Source organism: Notechis scutatus, chromosome 8 (genome assembly GCF_049901735.1).
Source record: "Notechis scutatus isolate UNSWTSFEM ecotype Mainland chromosome 8, rNotScu1.2, whole genome shotgun sequence".
Classification (NCBI taxonomy): Eukaryota; Metazoa; Chordata; class Lepidosauria; order Squamata; family Elapidae; genus Notechis; species Notechis scutatus.
In genome coordinates, this window is record NC_142016.1 from 19674142 (window position 1) to 19693589 (window position 19448).

The window sequence follows — 19448 nt, forward strand, 5'->3', positions numbered from 1 at the left end:
GGCTCAGACTGTATTTAATAATATAAAGCCTCATGATGAATGTATCCATTTATTGCATAGGCGTTTGGGGCATGTAAATTTTAAAATGCTAAAACGTACAGTAGAGTTATCTGAAGGAATAAGGTTAAAACCTTGTGATAAATATTTGCGTTGTAATGTTTGCTGTGAAGATAAGAGCAAAGTATTGCCTGCAAATAGGCTAAATGGTTTCAAAACAAAAGAACCTTTAGAAGTGGTATTTGCAGACATCATAGGTCCAAAGAAACCCAGTATGGGGGGTGCTAGATATATACTGAGCATTATGGACCATTATTCTAGATATGGGTTTTGCTATTTAATGAAAAGCAAAACTGAAACATATCAACATTTTTTCAATTGGCTTAGGTTTGCTGAAAGAAAGTCTAAACGTAAACTGATAACCCTTGTGACAGATAATGGCACGGAATTTGTTAATAACAAATTCCAGAACAGACTTAAGGTAGCTGGAATAGAGCATAAGAAGTCTGCTACATACAGGCCAGAACATAACGCTTTTATTGAAAGAAGAGGCCAAACACTACAGGCAATGGTTAGAACAATGTTAAATGATTCTGGGTTACCTGATTCTTTGTGGGGGAGGCTACAATGTGTGCTAATAACATATTGAACAACGTTGTTAATACAACAACAGGTGAAATACCATTCACCAGATGGCATGGCAGGAAACCTGATCTAAGTTACCTGCACACATTTGGTGCACCAGCATGGGTGCATATTCCTGCACAACTCAGAAAAAAAGGGCAACATAGAGCTAAAAGATTTTTCTTCGTTGGTTATCAGGCAAACCATAGGGCATATAGATTTTGGGAGAAAGGCACATCTAAAGTGTTATGTAGTGCTAGTGCCCAATTTCTAGAACATGAAGGATGGGAGAAATTAGAACAGGATGCCAATAAAGATGTAATTATTGAATCCTATAGAAATCCCATTAGTTATCCCTGTAACTTTAAAAATAAAGTAAAGAGACAAATACAGGATGAAATAGTGCCCATAAAGGAAGAAACAGATTCAATAGCTGAACAGGATGAGGAAGATGAACAGGTAGTAGTTCAACAAAGTCCTCCTGTAAGCCCTGTAATTCCCAGAAGAACTACACGTATATGTAGACCGCCTGATAGGTACCAGGCTAACACAGTGTGTCAGATTAATGAAGTTCCTAATTCTGTAGAAGAAATTAAAAAGTATCCTACTAAGGAAAAAGAAAAATGGTATGCAGCAATGAATAAGGAACTGAATTCATTAAGTGATATGAAGGTGTTTGAAAATGCCAAATTACCTGTAGGAAAGAAATCCATTGGCTGCAAATGGATATTTAAGGTAAAAACAGATAAGGATGGTAATTTAATCCATAAGGCAAGGTTAGTAGCCCAAGGTTTTAGGCAGAATGCTAATGACTATGATGAGGTGTTTGCACCTAGTCTTAAGGCAGCAACCTTGAGGGCAGCTTTAGTGTGGGCAGCTAGTAAAAACTATATAGTTAACCATCTAGATGTGGAAACTGCTTACTTGCACGCCCCATTAAAACATATTATTTATATGAAAAAACCTGTTGGTATTAAAAGTGAAAATAAGGATAATAATGATTGTTGGTTGTTAAAGAAAAGTCTCTATGGTCTTAAACAATCAGGCTATGAATGGAACCAGTATATTGTAAAGGAACTAGACAATATAGGATTTAAAGCTGGTTTAGCCGATCCATGTCTGTTTAAGAGGGAGACAAATGGGAAAGTATCATTATTATTACTATTCACAGATGACATTGCTTTGATAACTGAAACTAATGATGAAGCAAATAAAATAATAACATCATTAGGAAAGAGAATAAAGATCAAGCAATTAGGGGAGATAAAGAAGTATCTCGGTTTGAATATAAAGAAAACACGGAAAGGTTTTAAGATATCTCAGGAAGATAAGATAAGCAAATTGCTAAAAGATTACAAGATGGAGCTTTGTAAGCCAGCTAAGACTCCAATGAGTCAGGAGTTTAGCAACACTGATGTACAAAGCCCTGAGTTTGATAAGGTGATTTATCAATCTTTAATTGGTAGTTTGAGTTATATTAGTAATTGGTCTAGACCAGATATTTCGTACTGCGTGAATCAGTTGGCTAGATTCAATTCTGCACCATGTGAAAGACACTGGATTGCAGCTAAGAGGATATTAAGATATTTTAAAAAGACAATGAATTATTCATTGTATTTAGAACCAAAGGGTGATTTAATTTTGAGTGCTTATGCAGATGCTAGCTTTGCATCAGAAAGAGACACTAGAAAGTCGACTTCAGGAACAGCCATAATGCTGGGTAAGACATTAATAGGCTGGAAGTCAATAAGACAACAGCATATAAGTTTGTCTACTATGGAGGCAGAATTCTCCTGTTTATCATTGTTATGTACAGAGTTAATAATGTATAAACAAATGTTAATTGATATAGGTATAACTGTAGATTATCCTATAATTATACATGAAGATAATCAGGCAGCAATTCAAATGGCCACAAATATTGGAGTAAAAACAAGGAGCAAGCATACAGATCTAAGATACCTAAACGTGAGACAATCTGTAAGAAGTAAGATGATTCAGCTAGAGTACTGTATGTCGGAGGACAATTTAGCTGATAATTTTACTAAAGCCCAAGGTGCCAGTAAGCACCAGGAGAGTTGTGAAAAATATGGGATTAGATTGTAAGGTATTATATATTTATTTCACCCAAAAGGGAGTATGTTAGGTATAACATTGATACCAAATATGGTTTGGGTGAATAAATATATAAAACTTAGATATCATGGTTTAAGTGCTTATCACTTTAAGCACAATGCAGCAGGCAATTAGCCGATTAAGGGTGCGGTTAGAAGTTACAATATAAGGAAGCATTAGAAGCTGGAAAGCTTACTGTCTGTCTGTAACTGTGTGCTGCTGCGACTGTAACTGTGTGCTGCTGCGACTAACTGTGATTACTGACTGTGAGTGCCTGTGACTGAACTGTTATTGTTTGCTACTGTTTGCTGATTTACTGCGTAATTCTACTGAATATCCAGCGTTTGTTTCTCTGGAGAGTGAAACCGGAGGAGGAGAAGATATCTTTATCGGCTGATAAAGATATTGCAAGGACTCTTAACTTGGACTATACTAGTGAGTCTTACTGGATGGAAATACTGTGAATGACTTAATGGACTGAATGACAATGCTTAAACTCTAACTGGATTAAAAACTATTTAAACTACAAACAGTGTTTGTGTTCAGTGTGTGTATACTCTGGGGCCCTTCCGCTCTCCTTTGGTTGCCTGGCTTGACTACTGCTGCAATACTCTTCTAGGGGTTAATTCCCAAACCCTAACACTCATTGTGCCCAGAGAGACAGCCTCCTGATTGTGAGGCGAGAGCTCCACCTCCAGGCCACCACACCACTCCATGTCTGATCTACATGATGCATACAAATATCTTGTCTCCTTTCACATCTTATTGTGTGAAATTAGACACATTTTTTTTAAAAAAAATCTGGACATGGAAGGAATTGAAATACAAGATAAAGAAAATGGTTGGGATAGGATGGACAAGTCATGGTTATCATATCACAGACCACAAAAGTTACCTTCTGTTTTCCTTTTAGGGCATGTATGGCACTGGTGGAAGTCCAATGATGGTAAGTAGCTTTTATTTATTTTCTGTCTACCTTTCCTCATATTCCTCCAAGCGCTATTCTATGATTCTTCCTCCTTCACCAAAAGAATCTGTTCAGTCTACAGAGCATAAAGACTGAAGGCCAGTGGTAGGAATCAAATTTTTTTACTACCGGTTCTGTGGGCATGGCTTGGTGGATGTGGTGTGGCTTGGTGGGTGTGGTTGGTGGGTGTGGCAGGGGAAGGATACTCTAAAATCTCTATTCCCACCCCACTCCAGGAGAAGCATAGTGTAAAATCCCCATCTCTCCCCACCCCACTAACCTGCTTTCCAGCTCTGTTCTCCTGTGCAGGGCAACCAAAGAAGACCCAGCCAATCAGCTGGGACTCAATGGGAGGCAGAGAATAGATGGGGGTGGGGCCAGTTAGAGATTCCAAACTACTCAACATTTCTGCTACCGGTTTTCCAGAACTGGTCAGAACCTGCTGAATACTACTTCTGCTGCAGGCATGGTCAAAATATTTGGCCAAGGTTTACCCTTATTTTCAATATTATTCTCCTAAAAATACATCCAGCAGCCAGGTTGAGGTGAAGATACCACTGGTGGACAACATGGGAAATAAAGTAGAAGAGATCTTAATATATAGACAAATCTCTGTATACAATTATGACTATCAATATCAAACTTATTTGAAGAAGAGATGGAGGTGGCAGAAGAGAGAGTCAAGTGAAACTGAATCAGGTAGCAGCTTACTATGACAAGCATACAGTATACCAGGTGTGATATGCAGTAGTCCTTACACACTACTGGGTTCTCATAGCTTGGTAAATATTTTACTAACCAAATGCAGATGCTTTATTTAAGCAAAAGTGTCCCCTATCTCATCCAAGTTTATTTCTGGTAGCTGTGAGCCAGACTTTTTCTGAATAATCACAAGGTGATCCTTTTTGCATACATGAACAACAATTGCATAATTTTTAATCTACTTCTTTTTCCCTCCCTCTTCATAATGATCACAAGTAATCTACAAAATATAAATGTTCTTTCCAAAGGATAAAAAATTGCTGTTAAGATGGATTTTGTCTGCTCCTTTTCCAGGGTTTATTTCACCTGGAAATTTTGTGGAGTCCAGAAAGGGTCATTGTTCAATAGATCCAAAATATTTAATAACCTAGCCTTTATTTCATCTTACAAAGCACATGCCACCCCATTATTCTATTAGTCTAGCCTTCCATTACAAGGATGTCTGAGGTATAATGAGAGAAAGAAGTATTTTACTCACTTCTCATTGCTTATTAAATCCTTTAACCAACCAAATGCATTAGCTACATTCAGACAAAAGTGGTCCATCATGCAATCTGGAACTGAAATACAATATACCCCCACCCCCGCCAAAATTCCCTGCCCCCTAAAAACATACAAGCATCCACAACAGACCAAGTAATACTGTCCAACAGCTCACTGATGTCCTGAATGTTACCATATCATATTCAAATAGTTACCTTTTGATTTCTTCTAGGGCATGCAGGGTGGAGCGCCAATGCCAGTAAGTAGCTTTTGTTTGTTTATTTTCAAACATTCCTTTCTTCATGTATGTTTGCACCTGCAATCATGCAATCTGGAATTGAAATATGAGATACAAAGAAGGATAGTAATGCCGTAGTTGCAGAAGTTGTGGGTGTTATCATCCCAGAGCACTAGATCTACCTTTTGTTTCCCTTGAATGGCCATGAATGGCGGTGGTGGAGCTCCAAAGCCAGTAAGTAGCTTTTATTTATTTTCTGCCATTCATGTTCTTCTTCCACCTGAACAGCTATCCCTTTTGTCCTTTTCTTTTCCTTTAACAAAAGCCTTTGCAGAATTCCCAGAGCATATTCATAGCAGGCAGGACCAAAATATGTAACCTCATGTCCAATAACCCAAGATGCTAGTAGTGATGCCCTGGTTGGAGAAGTCATGGGTGATATCATACCAGATTAAAATAGTTACCTGTTGATTCCTTCTAGGGCATTCAGGGCGGTGGTGGAGGGAGAATGCCAGTAAGTAGATTGTATTTTTATTTTACCATTCTTTTTTCATGTATTTCTCCACCTACAATCATGCAATCTGCAATTGAAATATGAAATAAAGAGGATGATGTTATGGCATAGTTGCAGAACTTGTGGGTGTTATCATACCAATGTACAATTGTCACCATTTGTTTCCCTTTTAGGGCATGAGTGCCGGTGGTGGAGCTACAGTGCCAGTAAGTAGTTCTTATTTATTTTCTGCCATTCACATTCTTCTTCCACCTGAACAAGTATCTCTTTTATCCTTTTTCCTCTTTCACCAAAAGCCTTAGCAGACTCCCCAGAGCATATTCATACCAGGCAGGACCAAAATAATTAGCTCATATTCAACCTCCTTTCCAATAGCCCAAGGTGGTAGTGATACCCTGGTTGTAGAAGTCATGGGTAATATGATATCAGATTAAAATAGTTACCTGTTGATTCCTTCTAGGGCATGCAGGGCGGTGGTGGAGGGAGAATGCCAGTAAGTAGCTTGTATTTATATTTACCATTCCTTTCTTCACACATTTTTCCACCTGGATTCATGCAATCTAGAATCGAAATACGAGATACGGAGGATAGTACCGTGTTTCTCCAACAATACGACCTCCCCCAAGAGGAAGACCCGGCATGTTTTCTAGGCATAAAATGAAATTAAGCCCCTCCCCCCAAATTTAGGCCTATTTTAAAACATGCAAAATGGGGGGAAGGGCGGGGGGACTTGCCGTTAGGAGCGCCCCGCGGGCAGCAATTCCTCACTACCAGCTGCTCCTAATGGGCGATCATGGCAGAGTGTGGAGAGCTCCCTACCCCTGCCAAGCACCTTTGCGGCAGACCCAAGACCTTCAGTGCCTGCCGCTGTTGATTTCCCATGTTTGGAGCACCACTGCTGTTTGGAGCACCGCTGCTGTTTGGAGCTGCCGCTTCTGCATTTGGAGCTGCTGCTGCGTTTGGAACTACTGCTTCCGCGTTTGGAGCACTGCTGCTGTTTGGAGTTGCCATGTCCGCATTTGGAGCTGCCGCCGCGTTTGGAGCTGCCGTTTCCGCATTTGGAGCACTGCCGCTGTTTGGAGCACCACTACCATTTGGAGCGCCGCTGCCACTCCAAACATGGCAGCAGCTCCAAACGCAGAAGTGGCAGCTCCAAACATGACGGCGGTGCTCCAAATGGCGGCGGCACTCCAAATGGCAGCGGCACTCCAAACATGGAAGCGGCAGCTCCAAACATGGCGGCGGTGCTCCAAATGGGGGCGGCACTCCAAATGGTAGCGGCACTCCAAACACGGAAGCGGCAGCTCCAAACGTGGCTGAGGAATGGGCAGAAGAGAAAGCAACAGCGGCGGGTGCCAAAGGTCTTGGGTCTGCAGCAAAGGTGTTTGGTGGGAGTAGGGAGCTCTCTGCGCTTCGCCGTGATCACCCGTTAGGAGCAGCTGGTGGCGAGGCTGCCCGCGGGGCGCTCTAGATGAGGATGCAAGGGGGGGAATTAAGTCACCCCCGAAAAGATGGCCTAGCCGTTTTTTCGGGGCTCAAAAAAATATAAGACCCGGCCTTATTTTATGAGAAACACGGTAGTGATGGCGTTGCAGAAATCATGGGTGTTATCATACCAGAGCACAAGCTTTACCATTTGTTTCCCTTTTAGGGCATGAGTGGTACTGGTGGAGCTCCAATGCCAGTAAGTAGCTTTTATTTATTTTCTGCCATTCATTTTCCTCTTCCACCCAAACAACTATCCCTTTTATCCTTTTCTTTTCCTTTACCAAAATCCTGGGCAGAATCCCCAGAGCATATTCATAGACAGTAGGACCAAAATATTTGGCTCATATTTAACCTCATTTCCAATAACCGAAGATGATGGTTTATTTATTTGTCAAAAGCTTACAATATAACAGAAACACGAATAAACGTAAGTTTAAATACAAGAAATAGGATCTAATAATTGGGGACAAAAGAACAGGGATGGTAGGCATGATTGTGCGCTTATGCACGCACCTTACAGACCTCTTAGGAATGGGGTCAGGTCAATAGAGGTTAGTTTGACCTAATGTGATGACATTTCTCAAGTTTTTTTTTGTCCCAAGAGGCAGCTGGACTTTCTTCTTTTTTCTTTTGAAGCTGTTTCACTTCCCCTCCAAAAAGCTTCTTTCGCTCTGACTGGATGGTGGGGAATGGAAGGATTTATACTCCTTGCATACAGCTGGTCATTTGCATCTTTTTGGAGAGTTGTTAAGCCCACCTGGAGGCTTATCTGTGTCATCAAGGTCACCTGAGTGGTGTCTGTGGAGCCTAATGATAACATGGTTGGAGAAGTCATGGGTGATATCATCCCAGAGTACAATTTTCACCTTTTGTTTCCATTTTAGAGTATGAATGGCAGTGGCGGAGCTCCAAAGCCAGTAAGTAGTTCTGATTTATTTTCTGCCATTCATATTCTTCTTCTACCTGAACAACTATCTCTTTTATCCTTTTTCCCCCTTCATCAAAAGCCTCTGCAGAGTCCTCAGAGCATATTCATAATAGGCAGGACCAAAATATTGGGCCCATATTGAACCTTATTTTGAACAACTGATCTCTTAAGAATAGATCCTGAAGCCAAACATGGGCGAAGATTCTTTTTTGCAAGGGCAGTAATGTAAGGGAGATCTTGATGCACACACAAATTTCTGCATACAATCATGACTATCTTTTTCTAACTTTCATGGAGTAGAAGGAGATGGAGGGGGTAGAAAATAGAGGGTCAGGTAAAGCTGAATAATTTTAGTAGCATACCGTGAGGAAGATGTCACAAATACAATATGCAAAGGAAGTCCTGAAGCACTGGTGGGTTACCATTGTTGGACAAATTTTGTACCAAAATAATCTCAGATCTTTGTTAAGTGAAGAGTGTCCCTTAACACAATCCAACTTCATTTTGTGTTAAGTACAGTGTGAGCATCTTTTCTGAATCCTTTCTAGGCAGAGTGATATCTGATCATACTATAATGGTTGTTTTTTCTTTCACTCTCAGGGCATGAATGGTGCTGGTGGAGATGGAACAATGGTAAGTATCTCCTGTTTATTTTTCACCATTTCTTTCGTTCATATTCTACTTCTATCTGAACAGATACCCTTTTTATCATTCTTCCTCCTTCATGCAAAGAAACTCCAAAGTGCCCAGAGTTTAATTACAGGAAGCAGGGCTAAAACATTTGGCTTGTTTTTATTTTCCTTTCCAATGACTGACTTGTTAAAAATCAATCCAGGAGCCAAGTTGAGGTGAAGATTCTCCATGGGGATTGCGCAGCTGCATGGGAAATCATGCAGAGGAGATCTTGATAGAGAGACAAATCTATATACAGCACAACTATGCTTACCATTTCATTTTCTAAAGTATTTGGAATAGAAGGAGGTGGAAGAGGTAGAGGTGACATAAGAAAGAAGGTCTAGGCCAGAGGGCTTCAAACTTGACAGCTTTAAGACTTGTGGACTTCAACTCCCAGAATTCCTCCTCCAATCATGTTAGCTAAGGAATTCTGGGAGTTGAAGTCCACAAGTCTTAAACTTGCCAAGTTTGAAGACCCTTGGTCTAGGCAAAGGATGTCTTTACTCAGTGTTGAGTTCTCATTGTTTGCTAAATCTTTTAGCCAACCAAATGTAACTACTGTATTCAGAGAAAAGTCAACCCTGAAGAAATTCCATTTTATTTTGCTGTTTGTGCTTAGAAGGCCTTTTCTGACTCTTCTCAAAGCACTCTTGTTGCATGGAGGCAGGGCCTCTGAACAGCTTTTTGTCTAGTGGTAATTTCTTTCCTTAATGGTCGTTATTCATCTATGGAGCAGTGGTGGGATTCAAATATTTTTACTAGAGATTCTGTGGGTGTGGCTTGGTGAGCGTGGCAGGGGAAGGATACTGTAAAATCTCCAGTCAGAGGTGGTATTTGCTAGTTCTCTGAACTACTCAAAATTTCTGCTACTGGTTCTCCAGAACTGGTCAAAACCTGATGAATACCACCTCTGCTATGGATGAAATGTGCAGCTTTTGGGTTCCTTTCACACTTTGCATGGATATGTGTAGCTTTTTGGCTGCATGGATATGTGCAGCTTTTTGACTCCTTTCACACTTTGTTGTGTGAAATTAGAGATTTTTTTAAAAAAATCTGTACCCTGAAGGAATTCACATATAGTATACAGAAGATTATAGTGGTGGCATAGTTGGAGAAGTCATGGTGTTACACTTTTAGGGCATGAATGGGGCCAGTGGAGTTGGCATGCCGGTAAGTAGCTTTTATCTGTTGAAATCGTTTAACGTCCTTCTTCCTCTTGTACTTTTCTCCCAGGATAAACAGACCTCAGGAAGATAGGTAAGTCCTCCACAGAAAAAAAAATGGGATGTTTGGGGATGGAGGTTGACACAAAGATTCTAAGATTCCAAAAATAAATTATTTACCCTTCTCATTTTTCTTCTCCATTAGAAAGTATCACTCTAAGGGCCAACATTGGGACATGCATGCCCTGTAAAGTGGGTGCATGACTGTCCATGGGGAATGTGATGCCATGCATGTCATGTTATCATCACACAGTATAATTTCCCATCTGTTTCTACCACTTGTTCCCAGGAAATCTTTCCTGGAGAACCAAATCTGTCCCACTGCAGTGTTTTCAAACTTGGCAACTTAATATGTGTGGCCCTCACCTCCCAGAATTCCCCAACCAGCATGGGGAACCCAATTTAGCTAGGGAGCCCAAAGAAACATTCTAGTAACAGCTTCTGAAAGTAGAATTTTATTTAAATGTTCATGAGTGGTAACTCACATTATCAGATAAATGGAATGGTTTGAGAATTGTGGGATACATTGAGATGAAATAAGTAAGAAAAGGGGATGATTAGTTCCTTAGCAATAGCACTTAGACTTATATACCACTTCACAGTGCTTTACAGCTCTCTAAGCGGTTTACAGAGTCAGCCTCTTGCCCCCAACAATCTGGGTCCTCATTTGACCCACCTCGGAAGGATGGAAGGCTGAGTCAACCTTGAGCCTGGTGGGATTCGATCTGCCAAATTGCAGGCAGCCGGCAGTCATCAGAAGTAGCTTGCAGTACTGCACTCTAACCATTGCGCCACTGTGGCTTAATTATGCAAATTGCTTGAAATAATTATACTTATTAATTAAGTATTTATTAATTAACAGATGAATGCATTGTGCTGGTTGAGTCATAATTGTTAGTCTCAAAAAGTCTGGCAGATTTTTTTTAAATCAATCTTGGTGAACACAATGGAGTTTTATTCCTGTAGTCATCCAGCAATTATCTTTTCAAAAGTTTCATGTATTAATACTTTCTCTCACTTCATTTTGATCTGACACCCAAAAGTGAGGCCGAAATTTGAACAAGGGAAATGATGGAAATGACAGAAATATCTGAATATGCTGCAAAGGTCCAACAGCCTTCTACACGTTTGCAAAATGAACAAGATTGTTTGTGCTCAAGGACATGCAATGATCTAGCCTGCTCAGCACTTGATGGTGATGATACAGTCTATGGCTTGATTTTGTTTCCTGTAGCAGAATAGTTTGCTTTCCTTGGTGTGGGGAAAAAAATTGTGAAAATAAAAAGAAATAAATCCCTATTGCATAAACTTCACTTGTTTAATTTGCGCGTATGAAGAACAGTTTTGATGCTGATGCTGTTGCAGCTTGTGGTCCTAAATACTGCCCTAGAATATAACTAAAGTTACATGAAAAGTCACCCACTCCTGTGCTGATTTGGGATGGATTCCACTCTTGTTACCAGCAAAATTGTATAGTTCTGTATAGTTTCTCCATCTTGGCTGCTTTCAGATGTACAGACAGGGGTGGCCTGCCACAGGTTCGCACAGGTTCAAGCGATCCTCTGGATAAGATTTCTGCCCAGTTCGGTGAACCTGTGAATCGCACCCCTGGCTGGCCCTGCCCACCTCACACCTCCCAGGAGTCCCCACATGGACTGTTTTGGATGCCAGGTAAGTACAGGACTCACACGGAGGCTCGAGGAGGGCAAAGAGGAGGTTCGAGGAGGGCCTCCGGAGCCCGGGAGAGGCCATTTTCACCCTCCCAGAGGCTTGAGAAAAGCGTCTGGAGCAGTGGTGGGATTCAAAAAAAATTACTACTGGTTCTGTGGGCATGACTTGGTGAGCATGGTGTTGCTTTGTGAGCATGGCAGGGGAAGGTTACTGCAAAATCCCATTCCCTCCCCACCCTGCTAACCTGCTTTCCAGCTCCCTTCTCCCGTGCAGGGCAACAAAAGAAGACCCAGCCAATCAGCTGGGACTCAATGGGAGGCAGAGAATAGATGGGGGCGGGGCCAGTCAGAGGTGGGATTTGCTGGTTCTCCGAACTACTCAAAATTTCCACTACCAGTTCTCCAGAACTGGTCAGAACCTGCTGAAAACCACCTCTGCTCTAGAGACCGGGAGGGCGAAAATGTCCCCCCACATTGTGGTGCAGGAGGCCGACTAGACCAAAGGTCTGCAAACCTGGCCCCTTTAAGACTTGTGGACTTCAACTCCCAGAATTCTCCAGCCAGCTTTGCTGGCTGGAGAATTCTGGGAGTTGAAGTCCACAAGTCTTAAAGGGGCCAGGTTTGGGGACCCCTGGACTAGACCACGCCCACTGTGGCCACGCCCACCCAGCAACCAGGCAGAGAACCGGTTGCTGAAATTTTTGAAGCCCAGCCCTGTGTATAGACATCAACGCTATAAAAAATTAAAAGACATTTGATAGAGTATGATTGAGAATTGGACAACAATGGAGACAAAATGAATTTTTGGGGAAAAAGGTTGCCAAAAGGGTCAGATTCAAGACTGGAAAATTCAGCTAAAGAAGAGGTTAGACATCTTTTCTCTGTGATGGAGATATATATTGAACAGGAACATTTAGGCTAATTTCTTCATCCTGGACACTAATAGGTACAGAGGGGAGTATCTTTGCTATCTATGTTTATGCATCTAAATCTTATTCTATATGGCAATGAAGGATAACTATTCAGCACATATGTAAAATGCACAAAGACCAGGATGTACAGATGGATGGAAAACAGACAAAAAATTCAAAGATTGTGGTCCTTATGAACATTTCTGCTTATTATCTCTGTGTTAATTTACCCCTAAGCATATTGGCACTGAATTGCAACCTTGTCATGATTGATTAAGGAAATTATTCTGCAAAACCATGATCCTACAGACATGGGCCTTTGGAATGACACAACTTGCCCCAGCCAAGTCACCATGGACAACTCGCCTTGGGACATTTTGCTGGGGAACAATTTAATAATTTTATTTAATTATTCAAAATAAATTTTAAAAATATTTTAATTTTTGCCATTCACATTTCATTCTGCCCCTCCTTTTGCATCCTTTCTTCTATTCCACTATTTCTTTCATATCAGTGTAACTCTTGTCCTCCAGCGAGTTGGCTGTGGCAAGTTGTCCTGCAGCAAATTGGGCATGGCAGGTACAGCAAATTGGCCAGATAGATACAGGCTATGAAGCACTTTCAGCCATGTAGTTTTCATCAGTGACTTTGGCTGTATCATTTTCTTAGCACAATTTTATATTTAAACATTACCAGATGTGTTACCTGTATGATGTTAGAACTTCAAAGTGGGTAGAGACACCACCTCTGCCTTTTAGCTTCAGTTAGATCATGGGCAATGGAAGCTTAACATTTCCTTGTAAATCAAGTAACAATAGAGGTATTGGGTTTGGGCAATGGGGCCTGTGGATTAAGATATTGAAATGTGGCAGTGGGGCTGAGTAAAGTCACCAAGAAGAACAACAAAGACCAGAAGAGCTGAAGAACAACAAGAAAATACATCTCCTTTTAATCTTTGCTTTGACTTTTACACTTTCAAAGTCTACACTTTCAAAGATTGCAAAAGCCTTTCAGCTGGGGTGCCTGCAGATGAAATGGGAAAGCATTTTGCTGAGCTTGTCCTCATGTTTTAATTAACACATTTCTTCATGAAGGAATTGAAAAATCAGCCACACTAAACTGAAGACTTCAGATTGACTGTATTCCATGAGATTAATCTGAGAGGCATTTTGGAGTCACCCGTGATTCAAACTTATGCCTGTTCCTTACAATTAAAAATAAACAACATTAAGGTTATCCCAATATATTTTATTTTTTTAAAAAGATTTTGTCGTTTCATTCGGTAACCACGCTCCTGGTCATCTATCATGAAAGTTACAGCTTCAATTAAAATGATAATTCATTGACATGAATTAGAAGGTTTTGGGATTCTTTCTTTTCATTTGATTGATGTTGTGATGCAAGATCTTCAATGCAACCTTCAGTTCGTCTGAAATTAAACAAACAGTTGGTTTGGCAGGCATTCTAAAGGACCCAAGATTTAAAACACTGACCCACAGATCAAGGTGCCCACAGAACCCAAAACTACAAGAGGCCCTCTACTAACCCCAATTTCCTAGCTTCTGTAGCCTTCCTTCTCATTTCAAAACAGATTCAATATCTGAAATTCAGAAGCAAGTGATCAAGTGACTGAGCTTGGACTCGTAGAATACAGTAGGTACAAGGCACTTGCTGTAGACCAGGGGTGTCAAACTCAATTTCATTGAGGGCTGCATCAGGGTTGTGCTTGACCTTGAGGGGCATGACTAGCATGGGCGTGGCCAGCTCAACGTCACTTGTGTCGGGGGTGCCTGTGGGGGCCCGAGCGCTCTGCCAGCAAAAATGGGCTCCCGAGCTCCATTTTTGGCAGTGACAACCTCCTGCTACCCTCTGCCAGCAATAATGGAGTGTGCGGCCATTATTAACGATTTGCTATTTCCTTTGCTATTTCCAGGGCAGTCCCACGGGTCAGATCTAAGCACTCCATGGAACAGATCTGGCCCTCAAGCCTTGAGTTCCTTCCTTCCTTCCTTCCTTCCTTCCTTCCTTCCTTCCTTCCTTCCTTCCTTCCTTCCTTCCTTCCTTCCTTCCTTCCTTCCTTCCTTCCTTCCTCCTTCTCTCCCTCCCTCCCTCCTTTCCTTCCTTCCTAGCTGCTTGCCTGCCTACCTGCTTGTCTCCTTTTGTCTTTCCCTTCTATCCAGAGGTGGTCTTCAGCAGGTTCTGATCAGTTCTGGAGAACCAGTAACAGAAATTTTGAGTAGTTCAGAGAACTGGCAAATCCCACCCCGCCCCCATTTGTTCTCTGGCTCCCATTGAGTCCCAGCTGATCGGCTGGGTCTTCTTTGGTTGCCCTGCACAGGAAAACGAAGCTGGAAAGCAGGTTAGTGAGGTGAGGAGGGAATGGGATTTTGCAGTAACCTTCCCCCTGGAATGGGATGGGGATGGAGATTTTACAGTATCCTTCCCCTGCTATGCCCACCAAGCCACACCCACAGAACTGGTAATAAAAAAATTTGAATCCCATCACTGCTTCTATCCTTAAAAAAATCTGTCATCCAGGAAGACCAGACAAGCAAAATTAAAGTTTTGTCTTTCCTATTGCATTAAAAAACATGCCAAGAATCGAGTCATTTTATTTGTTTGTGTTTATTCGCTTAAAGTTGTTGCTACAAAATGCTGAATAACAAGCCAATGATTGCACGTCACAACCTTTGCAACTGCCACAATCTTTCATTTGGCCCAACCAACAGAGCATGAATGGCATTCAAAGATTTAGGTAGGTATTTTTCATCCAACAGTCAAGGTGGGGGTCATTTCAATGCTCCTGTAAAATGTGTTTTCTTTGCCACTAAGGAAGCAATAATTGCAGTATTGTTTTATAATTGTTATAACCTTTTGCAAATGGATTTAATTAAAAAGAATAATGAACTTTATTTTGGAAAAAGAAGGTATTTTTCTTGCACCCTCTTTATGAGAAAAACTAGTCAACATATGTATACCACGGTTTCCTAAGAAAACAAATCTGAAAGGCAGGAATGGGCTATTAAAATAAAGGCAAATAATACAATAGATAGAAGTGTTAAAAAGCCCCTTACTACACTATTTCATAATTGTGACTTTTGACTGTGAATATTCAGCAAAAGATGTGCAGCTTTTGCTATTTATGAATAGACAGAATATTTCAGGAGCAATCAGGCATTTAGCGTTGTTTAGTTTATTAAGATTGTTAAAGGAACAAGGCAATTAATTTGGGCCATCTTCCAATCCTTACATACAGTTATATTTGTTGCTGTCTGCCTGAGAGAAACAAGACCAGATAAATTAATTTCTTCTTTTTGCCAGTTGCCTGCCTCCTTTTCCTTCCTTCCTTCCTTCCTTCCTTCCTTCCTTCCTTCCTTCCTTCCTTCCTTCCTTCCTTCCTTCCTTCCTTCCTTCCTTCCTTCCCTTCTTTCCTTCCTTCCTTCCTTTCCAAACTGCCTTCCTCACTTCTTTCCCTAGCTCCCTCCCTCCTTCCTTTTTTCAGATTCTCTTCCTTCCTTCCTTTCCTTCCTTCCTTTCCTTCCTTCCTTCCTTTCCTTTCTTCCTTCCTTTCCAAGCTACCTTCCTCCCTTCTTTCCCTAGCTCCCTCCCTCCTTCCTTTTTTCAGATTCCCTTCCTTCCTTTCCTTCCTTCCTTCCTTCCTTCCTTCTTCCTTCCTTCTTCCTTCCTTCCTTCCTACACCCCTCTCCCCTTTCCTCCCTCCCTCCTTCCTTCCCCTCTCCTTCCTTCCTTCCTTCCTTCCTTCCTTCCTTCCTTCCTTCCTTCCCTTCTTCCTTCCTTCCTTCTTCTTCCTTTCTTCCTTCCTTTCCAAGCTGCCTTCCTCCCTTCTTTCCCTAGCTCCCTCCCTCCTTCCTTTTTCAGATTCCCTTCCTTCCTTCCCTTCTTTCCTTTCTTTCCTTTCTTCCTTCCTTTCCAAGCTACCTTCCTCCCTTCTTTCCCTAGCTCCCTCTCTCCTTCCTTTTTTCAGATTCCCTTCCTTCCTTCCTTCCTTCCTTCCTTCCTTCCTTCCTTCCTTCCTTCCTTCCTTCCTTCCCTTCTTTCCTTCCTTCCTTCCTTTCCAAGCTATCTTCCTCCCTTCTTTCCCTAGCTCCCTAGCTCCCACCCTCCTTCCTTTTTTTCAGACTCCCTCCCTCCCTTCCTCCCTCCCTTCCTTCCTTTTCCTAGCTTCCTTCCAGAATAGAGCTGGAAGGGACCTTGGAGGTCTTCTAGTCCAACCCCCTGCTCAAGCGGGAAACCCTATACAATTTCAGACAAGTGGCTGTCCAGTTTCTTTTTAAAACCTTCCGGTGTTGAAGCATTCACAACTTCTGGGGGCAAGTTGTTCCACTGGTTAATTGTTCTCGCTGTTAGGAAGATTCTCCTTAATTCCAGATTGCTTCTCTCCTGGATTAGTTTCCATCCCTTGTTTCTTATCTTGCCTTCTGGTGCTTTGGAAAATATTGGAATACTGCTATTATGTCACCCCTAGTCCTTCTTTTCTCTGGACTGGCCATACCCAGTTCCTGCAACCGTTCTTCATATGTTTTAGTCTCCAGGCCTTTAATCATCCTAGTTGCTCTGCTCTGCACTTTTCCCAAAGCCTCAACATCTTTTTTGAAATGTGCTGACCAAAACTGGATAGCAATAGCACTTAACTTATATACCATTTCACAATGCTTTATAGCCTTCTCTAAGCAATTTACAGCATCAGCCTGTTGCCCCCAACAATCTGGGTTCTCATTTGACCCACCTCGGAAGGATGGAAGGCTGAGTCAACCTTGAGCCTGGTGGGATTCGATCTGCCAAACTGCTGGCAGCCGGCAGTCAGCAGAAGTAGACTGCAGTGCTGTACTCTAACCACTGCAACACCTCAGCTCATATGTATTTATGCTACAATTACTAAGTCATGTATTCCAGGTATGGTCTTACTAAGGTTTTATAAAGCGGTACTTAATTGGGATGTAATTTCCCTGGCCAAAGTGTCATAGTTGCTTGCCATTAATTACAACCTTTTCCAAAGGCTCAAGAGTGTGTATAAGATTCATGTTGGTCTCCACATATGAGCGGAATTTTCCAAAAATGGTTGCCCTTCAAGTTCTTTGAGACCATAGAATTCCCAATATCGCAATGTACCATAGTTGAATTATAAGGAACATGACAGTCTGTTGTTGACTGCTGACCCCACTGCCTGTGTCTGGATTTGTGACCATGTCACTTAATACTGTTTATTAAAGCTCTCGTGGATCAATGAACCAGAAGCTTGCTTCATGCTCAGGACAATGAACCCTCATTCCTTTCCAGTTCAGTTTCATTGGGTTTTCCTATTTGCTTTCTTTGATTCTTGTGGACATGTAATTTCCATGACACCAATACCTTTTGACTTGTTTTAAACTTCTGCTCTGGAATTTCCAAAAGTCCTCTATCCAACTCTAATCATGTCTATTTATCTCATGCCCAGCTGTCGTGCCATTTCCCAAAGCTGAGTTAGACTGAATGTTCATCTCATCGTTCAATGCTATGTTTTTTTAAACCAGAACATTATTTTTGTTTTTTTAAAAAACAAGAAACGATGCTGGTGCAAATGCAATTATTTTATTTTATTTTAGCATAGCTTCTGCCTCCAGAATAGCAAAGGGCAATTCTCACTGCCCACTGCCTTCTGTTACAAAGGTAGGAAAATCAAACTTTTCAAAATTGATATCTAAATTACACTACTGAGATTTGTGAACTTCATTCTTAATTAAGGTTGGGGTGGCAGGGTAAAAAGCGATGAGTGGGCACTCCTTGGAAACCTGGTTCATCCGTCTGGGTATATCCAATCTGCTAAACAAACAAGCAAAATAACAAACAATTATCAAGATTTCCAGTCTTAATTTGTAGAAATACATTAGCTTTCTGCAGATCCAGATATCACAGTTTTGTTTAATGGCTTTTAGGGTAGTGATAAAGATTTCATAATAGGAAGTACAAAGAGATATAATGGCTCTTTTTCCCCCACCCCTTTTATTTAGAAGTAATATATAGATGTTAAGTATTTGAGACATAATATTTCTTTTGTTTTAAAGAATGCAGAGAATCATGCTACAATTATTAAGTTATGCTTGATCTGCAGTCAGTACATTCTCTGGAAAGTGCAAGGAAAGTGCAAAGAAATTCTTGGTTCAAAAACTGCATGCAAAAAACATGATACACGTGGAATTTAATGTGTACTCTAAGTGTGCATGTAAAGGGAACCCCATCAAAAGTACAGGACTAACAGAACTGTGCAAACAGAAATAAATGTAAATCTTTGTTCGTTTGTATAAAGAAAAGGAACATCCAAACTACTGTAGAAATTGAACTGAATATATTGAAACTGGCAAAAACTGCCCATTGATGTGCTCATTCCTATTCTGAATGCAGGTACTTGGGAACAAGGACAAGGCAAGTTATCAAGATTTTTCAGGAGAATTAAGCTTGCCATTTGGATGCCTGCTACAAGGATATTAGTTTGCTAAGTATACTCCATAATGGTATTTGGACATTTGGACATATTATATTTTTGCTGAATGAAGACATGTTAGTATCTGAACTAACAAACCCCAAACCCCAGAGCCTACTTGAGTACAACCATGAAGTCTGACATTTTGGGAACAATGTCATGCCAAACCCTCAGAAATTAGAATCCCACATATCTATAATTTGTGGAAATATAGGCATAGCACAGCATGCCCTTATGAAAGGCATAGATGGGTGAGGAAGAGACAGCAATGTTCTTAAACAACAGATGTTTAAGAAGGTAAATTCAAGAAGTACAGGTTGCCTTTGTACAAAATAAACTGGCTTACTCGTCACTTACAACAGGGATCGCCAACCT

At 41.1% G+C, this 19448-nt stretch overlaps 1 protein-coding gene and 1 long non-coding RNA gene across 3 annotated transcripts in view; one reads left to right on the forward strand and one right to left on the reverse strand.

Moving 5' to 3' along the window:
• Nucleotides 1-11322, forward strand: part of LOC113429867 (uncharacterized) — a 30229-nt gene extending 18907 nt beyond the window's left edge. The window contains exons 12-16 of one of the 2 annotated variants that reach the window (XM_087970965.1): nucleotides 3650-3682; nucleotides 7352-7384; nucleotides 8717-8749; nucleotides 10025-10048; nucleotides 11058-11322. In XM_087970965.1, the coding sequence (XP_087827091.1) occupies nucleotides 3650-3682; nucleotides 7352-7384; nucleotides 8717-8749; nucleotides 10025-10048 (123 nt within the window). In that variant the 3' untranslated portion in view covers nucleotides 11058-11322. The remainder of the gene's footprint in view (nucleotides 1-3649; nucleotides 3683-7351; nucleotides 7385-8716; nucleotides 8750-10024; nucleotides 10049-11057) is intronic. The other variant, XM_087970968.1, reaches the window with a different exon arrangement.
• Nucleotides 11323-13590: 2268 nt separating this feature from the next.
• On the reverse strand, nucleotides 13591-15992 carry LOC148129933 (uncharacterized). Its single transcript, XR_015750495.1, has 2 exons — nucleotides 14142-15992; nucleotides 13591-14024 (listed from the first exon to the last, which is right to left on the reverse strand). It is a non-coding gene; the product is annotated as an uncharacterized LOC148129933 (long non-coding RNA).
• Between the last annotated feature and the right edge of the window lie 3456 nt (nucleotides 15993-19448).